Raw genomic sequence first — 10,046 nt, forward strand, 5'->3', positions numbered from 1 at the left:
TGAGCATCTAAATATATTTACACATATAAATTATATTTATATTTATGTATAAAATAGATACTCTTTGACTGGGGTTGTTTACAGCCTGATCCCACAACAAAGAGAATAAACCAACTAAGCAGAATATATTAGGTTTATACTTGCTCTGAAGGAAAGCCAAACTCAAGGTGTGGAGGAAAAAGGAGAGTAATGCCAAACAAAATGTTCATATTTTTGTGACAGCTTGTGCCACACTAATGAAATCTCCCTCTCTCATAAGAGATACAATGATCTGTGTGAAATAAAACTTTTACAACACCAGAAGTTTTATGGCAGCAGGAATTGCAGATCAACCCCTGCCATGAGCACAGGGCAGATGGCAGGGAGGAGTTTTCCAGGGAAAGAGGAGCAGCTTCAGCCTTCCCCTGTCTGTCTTTCCCTGCTTTACATCCTGACCTGGACAACCCCTTCCATGTGCACTCTACATCTGCTTTTCCTTTGGTTTTGGGCAGGCAGCAATCGCTTTTATGAGAACATTGAAGACATGATTGGGTACAAGCCTGTGTCGTTGATTAAGTGGTGCTGGATGGTCCTAACTCCAGGTATTTGTGCAGTAAGTACAGAATGTCCAAAACACTTGTTTTAGATATAAAGAGGGGGTTCTGGAAATTTTTTTTTTCTATTTTTGCTGCTGCTAATAATTGAGAGAAATGCTTATTGATTTGTAGCATGTATTTCAAATAAAAAACGCTCTGCAGGACCTGTGAAATTGTTAAAGATCCGTAAAATTGTTCAATATTCAGTGAAAAACCTTCGTATGTACAATCATAGGGACAAAAATAATGCCAGGGCCCTAAATGAACATTTGCCAGAACAAGAGAGGTGTTTTTCTCTGTACTTGGTGCACTTTGTGTGCCAACACACAGCCCAAGCTCCTCCAGGCTTGTGCTGGGTCCTTTGCTGCTTTCTCCTCCCTTGTCCTTTCTCTTTGGGGGCAGTGGACATTTTCCAAAGGAGACAAGACATTTTTTACTTTTAAAAGTGGTAGGAGAGGCCAAAAGCCCATCCCATGGGCATAAAGGAGGGCAAGGAAGCTGGTGCCAGCTCTGCAGAGCTGTGGCAGCGTCACAGGGACAAAGTTCCAAAAGCAGCATGAGCTGATTGCCCTTAAAATTGAGGATGAGATGCCAAAACCCCTTCCAGCTGTGTAACCCTCCAGTGATGGCAACTGCAAACCACAGCAGCTGGGGCACCTCGAGACCCAGGCTCCCATTTGCAAACTTAGGAACATTTCTGACCCATTTGCACCAAATCTGAAATGACCTCTATACCAGTTGCTCTTGTGCACTCGTTTCACCACTTTGGAGAAAATGACATGGTAGCTTTTCTCTATTTCATACATTGAAATGGTCCAAGCTGCTTGATTAGAGATTGAGACAGATTTTTTAGGGGTTTTTGGCAGGATGAAAGCATTGGAACTGCAGATACACACAGTGGATTAAAGCAACTTCAAAAATTTTGGCTTTCATTTTTCATCCTGACAGGTTGGAGAGAACCCAGCTCATGTTATTTAATCACAGCTGGTTCACTGTAGCAAAACTTAATCTTTTCTGCCCAGGTGCTGTTTGCCATCAAAGTGCTGGGTTTATTGTCATCAAGAGGTAAATAGGATTAAACTTGAAAGGTTGCTCGTTTCTGCAGGGGCCTCTGAGATGTGTTATTTAAGCTGTACAGAAAAGAGGATGTTGCTGGTGGGTTTTTTGCTGTGAGTGAAGAGCTTCCCTCTGCTCTCCCTCCTTAGGGAGCCTGGCCTGGCCTAAAAAATCAGCCAAATCCTTGTTACACACGCAGGGTTTGCCCAAATACCTCTGACAAAATATCTCTGCCTGTTTCAGGGAATCTTCATCTTTTTCCTGGTGAAATACAAGCCCCTGAAGTACAACAACGTGTACATCTACCCTGACTGGGGCTACGGCATCGGGTGGATGATGGCGCTCTCCTCCATGGTCTGCATCCCGCTGTGGATCTGCATCAAGCTCTGGAAGACAGAGGGCACCTTCATGGAGGTGAGAGAGAGCTGCAGAGCAGTGATGCTGCAGAAGGAGCTGGGAAGGGGCTGGGACTCCTCACCTCTCAGAAGTTCTGCTGCTCACAGTGACTCTGAGATGTGTTAAAGTCTCTTTTCCCAGCCCGGCGGTCAAAGAAGGAGTCAGAACTCTTCATTTCTTGGTCTCAAGGTTGTTTATTGTTTCTTATCTATAAAATTCTTTCAGCAGGTCAGACAGAGGCACACAGATCACCCTCAGGGCAGTGTTATCTTTTTATATTTTATACTTTTTATACTATACTTTTTATGTACAATAACTTCCCAATACCTGTCACCTATGTTAGACACTGAGCTTCTACTCTAAACCAATCCCAAAGTGCCACCATCACAGCAGAAGATGGAGACCAAGAAAAAGAAGGAGAAAGGCTGGACACACCCAGATCCCTCCATCTTGCCCCCTGAACCCCCATTCTAAAAACCCCCAAAATCTACATTTCCACCCTGTGACAAACTGATTATTATTCTACTTAGACTTTCGTGGCTTGTAATCCTTCATATAAGGTTGGTAATTTTTTCCATGGGTCAAGATCAGAGGCACAGGGGTCTTGGGCTCTGTGCCAGGGTCTCTGAGCCCCCTGGCAGGGCTTTGAGCCACCCAGGCCAGCCAGAGCAATGTCCTGAGTTCCAACACTCACCTGCATCCTTTAATCACAACAGCAGTGCCACATCCCTGTTCCCTGCCTCAGGGCTCTCAGCCACTGCTGGAAAGAGAATTCTAAACATTCTCTGCTTTGTTCTGAATTCCTGTTGGGTTTTTGCTGCCACTGGTAAACCAACCAATTTAAGGTGCTCTGTCCCAGAACAATTTGTAGCTTAAAATGTCTGTAACATCACCCAAATCCCTCAAGGTTTGTACCAGCCATTCCCTTTTTCCATGGTTTTCATTTGTACTGCCAGGATTTTCTCCAAGAGCTGCGTTGCCCACATTCCCATTTTCTGGACTGTTTTCTTAATTTCAGTTCTCTAAATGAGAAACTCAGGCAAATAAAGAGATTTGGTGGAATTTTCTGACATTTGGTGTCAAGTTAGCTCAGGTCTAGGCTGAGGTTATTATCAAATTTAAGCTTGGATGTTGCTCGTTTTTGTGGGAGCTCCAAAGAAAGGCAGTGAAGGAAGCAATAGTGGAAGAAACAAAACTACAAAGCTTTTCCAGCCATTTGGGATTCCAACATTGCAGAAAAGCTTCATTTTGTCCACACTGCAGACTCTGCTCAGCTGATTAAACACAGCCTGGAGAGCCTAGGATATCTTCACTGGGTATATAAACAAAAACTGAATTGTCCATCATTAAGTTGTCTCAGAGAGGCAAAAAAGGAAGTCTGCACAAATCTAAACATTCAATATTTCCTCAATTCACCTGTCCCTGCTGGTGAGCAGACTCTGCTGGAGCTGCAGCACTGCAGACAGGTCGTTATCTTTTCCCTGCCAGGATGACAAGAGGATTCTTTGAATCACAGCTGGGAGCTTCTTGAGGAGCCAACTTCCTGCTGTGAGCAGCAACCTTGCTGTGGATGTCATTGCTAGAAAAGTGAAAGGAGATTTTGCTCCAGCACAGCTCAATACACCATAGCTGTCTCAGGTCTATTTGTTTTTCCCAGCGGACATCATTGATGACAAAATGAGAAGGAAAATGTACCTGTAGAACAGACACAGTGCTGAGAGTCTTCATGAAAGGGGATTGTTAAATCAGCATAAAAATTCACTTTGGTTTGAGCTTTGCCTTCTTTGCTCTGGCAGGATTTATCCAGAATTGTGCAGCCTGCAGGTGTGAGGGTGTGCCCACAACAGGGAAATAAATGAGAAAAGCAGGAGAAAAGACTTTTGGAATGGATCTGTTAAAGAGAGGTGTGTCTGTGGCCAAGAAAAACATAATGATTTCCAATTTCTCCAATTTTCTAGAAATTCAGGAAGCTGATTACACCCAGCTCAGACCTGAAAATGCGGGGCAAGCTCGGAGGAGGAGCCTACATTGCAGCAATAAATGACTGCGATGCCAAACTGAAAGGAGATGGCACCATTTCCACCATCACAGAAAAGGAGACACATTTCTGAAAGAACTTTTTTTTTTCCTTGTTTTATTTTTTTTTGTATAAAGAAATAAATAAATTCACTTAATTATAGAGGCTGGCTTGTTTTGCACAGAATTTTATTAACCAGTTAATTTTAAAGTGAAAATTGTATACTTGTTTAAAAAGTGATTTTTTTAAATTACTCTATCCATAATGATTCTGTAAAAGAAAAAGAAATAGTATTATATGGTCTGTTAGTGATGACTTCTTGTAATATGGTGATTCCAGTCAATGTTTTTTTTTTTTTTAGACTTTAGAGGGACCTGTATAATGTGCTGTAAAACTTTTCTACTTTGATTTGTGGCAGGTGTAATGTTGTATAGACCTTCTAACCTGTAAGCATTTCAGCCCATTTCAGCTGTCCATGTGTGTATATAAAGGGGACCAGCCTGTCCGGTTTGCTTGGGAAGAAATCTCCTTTTCAGGGCGAGTTTGGTGATGCTGACAGCGCCTCAGCTGCTCCCATCTCCTTCCCTCCACCCTCCACTGGCTTCAGCAGGGCTGGAAATGTGGAATGGGCCCATCCTGAGCCACTGTTTTCCTGAAGATTGGATAGAGGCTGGTTCTGAAGGGCTCTGAATTTTGCTGCTGTAAGTTCCTGGTCTCTGTCAGGGTGTGCTCCCAAACATTTTCCATTTTCCTCCACGGGTGGCTCCTCCTGAAGTTTGGCCAGCACTTCCCACTCCTTGGAGTGACCTGTGTTTGTGTGTGTGCTCCTCCAACAGGAGATCAAGGTTATTTCAAAGAGCTGCAGATGTCCTGAGGGGAAAAGAACAGGTTTAGGGGCAGCTTTAGGGCTCTCTCTGTCTGTACAACTCATTCCCCTGCACAGGAATCCAGGATCCTACAGTGCAGCCCTACCCAGCTCCTCTGCTGGCACAGGGTGGGCTTTGGGGTGTCCTGTGCAGGGCCAGCAGCTGGGCTGGACAATCCTTGCAATTCAGGGGGTTCTCATTCCTCTTCAAGGCCCTTCCCAGGTCCCCTCAGATCAAGCACTGCTTCCCCTGCCCTGCTGGGATGGAGATTGAAGTCAGAGCAGGGATTTCTTTAGCAGGAGTTGGGGTGATGTCCTGGATGCATGGAGGAGCCCCAGGAGGGGTCATTCCTGTGTGGTGCAGGGAGGGGACTCACCCAGGGCTCCTGTGAGCCCTCGGTGGCACAGAGGGAGCAGCACTGGGTGTGTCAGTCAGGCCCTGCTCTGGGCTGACTCCCTGGCTTTGAAGCTGGTTTTGTACGTGGATCCAGCTGCTGGGTGGTTGTTCCAGGAGGTGTGCAGATGCCCCAGTATGAAAACTCCTCAACTCTGTCTTAGGATGTGGGGTTTTTTTACCTGATAATATTCCAAACATGGTTATTTGTTCTGGACTATTTTTTCTTGGCTTGTTTTTGTTGTTTGATGGTTGTGTGAGAAACCTGTGGAGGAAGAGCATCCTGCACTGCACAGGATTTGGGAACAGAGACAAGAGACAGCCCAGAAGAAATGTCATAAAACCTGCTGCCTTCTCTGCAACTCCAACCCACTGGAGCTCAGACACAGCACCTGGAGTTGCAAGCAACAGAAATGGCTCCTGACCTTCTCCCAAGGAAATATTTCCCTAGAAATCACTAAATATATCTTAATATTGGCTAGAACTGTACCTGCAGTCAGCACTTCTCTGAGCTCTTGCTGTTACTTCTTAAAAAAAAAGCATTTTTATGGAACTGCTTTGTCTCAAGTCACTTCATTAAACCTAATAGAGCCATTTCATTTTTACTTTATCTTATTTGTAGGGGTTTATTTTGTGTGTGGCAAGGTGGAAGCCTAGCAGAGGACTTCAAATCCTCCAAGTATTGTTTGCATGTCTCCATTGTGAGGTGCTTGGGGCAGGACATTTGGAAGAAACCTGCATTTAGGAAGGCACAGAACCATCATTTTGTGCCTCCCTCAGAGGGAGCTAAAACTCAGTCCCATGGGAAAACTGGGCGAGAAACGTTCCCAGAATTGAACCCACACATTGATTTATGTACAATGAAAAAACTGAATTGACATTGACACTCCAAAATCTAGGAATTCACATTTTTGGAAGTCCCAACAAGTCAGGAATATTTGTGACCCAGTCTCCCTTCCTGGGCTTTCTCTCCACCCACCCAGGCTGCAGAACCAAGGCCCCAAAGCCACACGTGGGCCCTGGGGTGGGTCATGGTCCTTCCCAGGGAGAATGTGAAGATATTTTCTGATCAGTGAAGGGAGATGCACCTTTGGGTAGTGCTCAGCCTGAATTTCAGAACTCCTGAGAAGCTTTAGGTTGTGCTTAGCCTGGATTTCAGGACTCCTGCACATCTTTAGGTTGTGCTTAGCCTGGATTTCAGGACTCCTGAACACCTTTAGGTTGTGTTTGACCTGGATTTTGGGACTCCTGAACACCTTTAGGTTGTGCTCAGCCTGGATTTCAGACTCCTGAGAACCTTTAGGTTATGCTGGGCCTTGATTTTGGGACTCCTCAGAACATTTACATTGTTTTTAGGACTCCTGAACATCTTTAGGTTGTGCTCGGCCTGGATTTCAGGCCAAGAAATGAGAACCTGAGAGAACTTGAGAAGCTTTAGGTTGTGTTTGGCCTGGATTTCAGGACTCCTAAGAACCTTTAGGTTGTGCTCAGCCTGGATTTGGGACTCCTGAGAACCTTTAGGTTGTGCTCAGACTGGATTTCAGGACTCCTGAGAACCTTCAGGTTGTGTTTGGCCTGGATTTGGGACTCCTGAGAACCTTTAAGTTGTGCAGGGCCTGGATTTCAGACTCCTGAACACCTTTAGGTTGTGTTTGGCCTGGATTTGGAACTTGTGAGAACCTTCAGGTTGTGCTTGACCTGGATTTCAGGACACCTGAACACCTTTAGGTTGTGTTTGGCCTGGATTTGGGACTCCTGAGAACCTTCAGGTTGTGCTGGGCCTGGACTTCAGGACAAGAAATGAGAACCTGAGAGAGAACCTGAGAACCTTTAGGTTGTGCTCAGCCTGGATTTGGGACTCCTGAGAACTTTTAGGTTGTGTTTGGCCTGCATTTCAGGACTCCTAAGAATCTTTATTAAAGCCTTTATTAAAGGGGATTGATGGAAGCCTTCAGCAGGCACAGCTGGGGCAGCCACAGCCTCCAGAGGCTGCAGCCAAGGGGGGCCATGGGCACGAGTTTGTCCCACCATGATCAGTTTGGCCATTCACACATCAGGGGTTAATGCTCCCATTCCAGCTGCAGGGAATGAAGGCATTCACCCTCAGTTTGCTCCTCCCAGCTCATTTTTATTTATACTTTTTGGGGCCTGAGGCAGTGAGGTGTCCTTGAGTTCCAGGCCCAGAGAGGAATTGTTGGGTCTGACCAAAATGTGGAGGCAGTAACCAGCCCTCTGTATGGAGTTTAGATCATGCACTAATGCAGCACAGGAATTGAAAAATAAAAAAGCTAAAACCCTAAAGGATGGCTGGGATCAGGATAAACACTGCTGTGGGACAAAAAGTGTTCCCTGTGCTTTGTGTGAGTGCAGGAAGTTTGTGCTGTGCCCAGGAGCCGCTGTGAACATTTCACCTGTGCTCTAAAGCATCCCTGGTGTTACTGCTGTGCTCTGTGCTCCTAATTGCTGATTTGTTTAACAGTTTACTGATTTAAAAAAAAAAAAACAAACCAGATTTCTTTTTCTTTTTGTGGGGAGGGAAGTGGGAGGGTAAACTTCCTAATTTTTGAAATTATATGAGGGGGAAATGTAAAAAACCCAGCTCTGTGTTTACCCAGCTCTTTTTTATCTGCCCTTTTCTGAAGTATCTGCAGAATTGTTGAAAATAGTACAATAAAAATGAACAACCACTAAGGTTTATGTAACATTTTACAAAAAGAAATTTGTGTTTCTGTTTGGTTTCAAAGGGCACAAGATTTTGTCTACTGACTTTGTTCTCAAAAATTAAAGGAAATGGGCAAACCCCATTCTGTGTATTTTAGTTTATATCCATGTACTGGACATGACACTCCCCTGATGAATTAAACAATCTCAGCTACCCTGGCAGAGCAAACAAATGTCCCTTGATGTGAATTGGGGAAAGGAGAAACAAGAGGAGCTTTAGCAACTTGTTTGAGGTCATGCAGCAAATCTGTGACTGAGAGAAACTGAAGTTCCCTGGGGCCTCTATTTATTCATATCTATATTTTATATATCCATTTATATAAATAGATATATATATATTTAGATTTAAATATATATATATTTAGATGGCTATATAAATATCTAAATATATAATCAATATATAAAATAGTTATATCTATACATAAATAGATATATTAATATAGACATATCTAAATATCTATATAAAATATAGATATAAAAAATATAGATATAGAGGGAACTTCAGTTTCTCTCAGCCATATATATTATATTATTATATTATATTATATTATATTATATTATATTATTATATATTATATATAATTATATATAATTGTATATTATTCTATTCTATTCTATTCTATTTTTATTAATAAATCTAGCTATAAAAATATATCTATATTTATTTATATCAAAATATAGAAAATATAGATATAAATAAATATGGATAAAAATATAAAGCAGAAGTAAATATAAATAGGAAGATTATACATATAAATTATAATATAGAATATAAATTTAAAAATTAAAAAAAATATTTTTAAATTTGTAAAAATTTAAAATATAAATTATAAATGTGTATAATAAGTGTAAATATAAATGATATAAATATAAAATATATAAATATAAATATACTATAAATAAAAATGTAAATATATCTAAAATATAAAAATTATATATATATTTATATTTATATATATTTATATATAAATATAAAATTATAATTATAAATAGAAATATAACTACAGCTATAAATATATATAAATATATATAAAAATATAAATGTAATTGCTAACCAGCCACCACTTCCCTGCTGCTGGCCCTTCCCTCCCACTCGTGGCTGGTTTGCTGGGGTCCCTTTGTGTCCCTGGCACAGTCAGAGCCATGCAGGGAGTGCTTCAGGAGCTGCTGGGGATGAAAACCCCGTCCCAGCTGAGCTCCCAGTGCCCCCAGCTCCCTGCCCAGCCAGAGGCTGCTGCTGGAGGAGATGTCCCAAGGAGAGGAATGGCATCTTCCAGCTGCTGAAATGAAATGAAATGAAATGAAATGAAATGAAATGAAATGAAATGAAAAATGAAATGAAAGAACCTCCCAGCCACGGCCTCACTCCCAGCCAGGGCTCTGATTTTTTGCTTTTGTGCTCTGCTGGGTGCCTGGAGTGTTCAGCCCTGGGGCCTCCAGCATCAAAAGGAGGTGGAGCTGTTGGAATAAATCAAAAGGAGGCCACAAAAGTGATGAGAGGGCTGGAGCCCTCTGCTCTGGAGCCAGGCTGGGAGGGCTGGGGGTGCTCACCTGGAGAGGAGAAGGCTCCAGGGAGAGCTCAGAGCTCCTGGCAGGGCCTGAAGGGGCTCCAGGAGAGCTGGAGAGGGACTGGGGACAAGGGATGGAGGGACAGGAGCCAGGGAATGGCTGCCAGTGCCAGAGGGCAGGGAGGGATGGGAAATTGGGAATCAGGAATTGTTCCCTGGGAGGATGGGCCAGAGCAGCTGGGGCTGCCCCTGCATCCCTGGCAGTGCCCAAGGCCAGGCTGGACATTGGGGCTGGGAGCAGCCTGGGACAGTGGGAGGTGTCCCTGCCATGGCAGGGTGGCACTGGGTGAGCTTTAAGGTCCCCTCCAAGCCAAATTTTTCTATGACCCTTTCATATCTCTCTGGCCCACATGTAGGGAGAAATTCTTACTTTAATACACAACACACTCATGAAAAATTCTGCTCTTGCCCCTGAGGCACCCTCTTATACAGCAGCCTGCAAGACAGGAAATGA

The 10,046-nt window shown here is 43.2% G+C and overlaps 1 protein-coding gene across 20 annotated transcripts in view; it reads left to right on the forward strand.

Moving 5' to 3' along the window:
- SLC6A11 (solute carrier family 6 member 11) overlaps positions 1–8,107 on the forward strand; it is a 109,188-nt gene extending 101,081 nt beyond the window's left edge. For 2 of the 20 annotated variants that reach the window (XM_071440033.1, XM_071440032.1), the window contains exons 13-15: positions 492–592; positions 1,875–2,045; positions 3,986–8,107. In XM_071440033.1, the coding sequence (XP_071296134.1) occupies positions 492–592; positions 1,875–2,045; positions 3,986–4,138 (425 nt within the window). In that variant the 3' untranslated portion in view covers positions 4,139–8,107. The remainder of the gene's footprint in view (positions 1–491; positions 593–1,874; positions 2,046–3,985) is intronic. The other 18 variants (XR_011681221.1, XR_011681220.1, XR_011681218.1 and 15 more) reach the window with 18 other exon arrangements.
- Positions 8,108–10,046: the final 1,939 nt, after the last annotated feature.

This window comes from Agelaius tricolor, unplaced genomic scaffold (genome assembly GCF_023055355.1).
Source record: "Agelaius tricolor isolate 1412-34295 unplaced genomic scaffold, bAgeTri1.0.p SCAF_14, whole genome shotgun sequence".
NCBI classification, from domain to species: Eukaryota; Metazoa; Chordata; class Aves; order Passeriformes; family Icteridae; genus Agelaius; species Agelaius tricolor.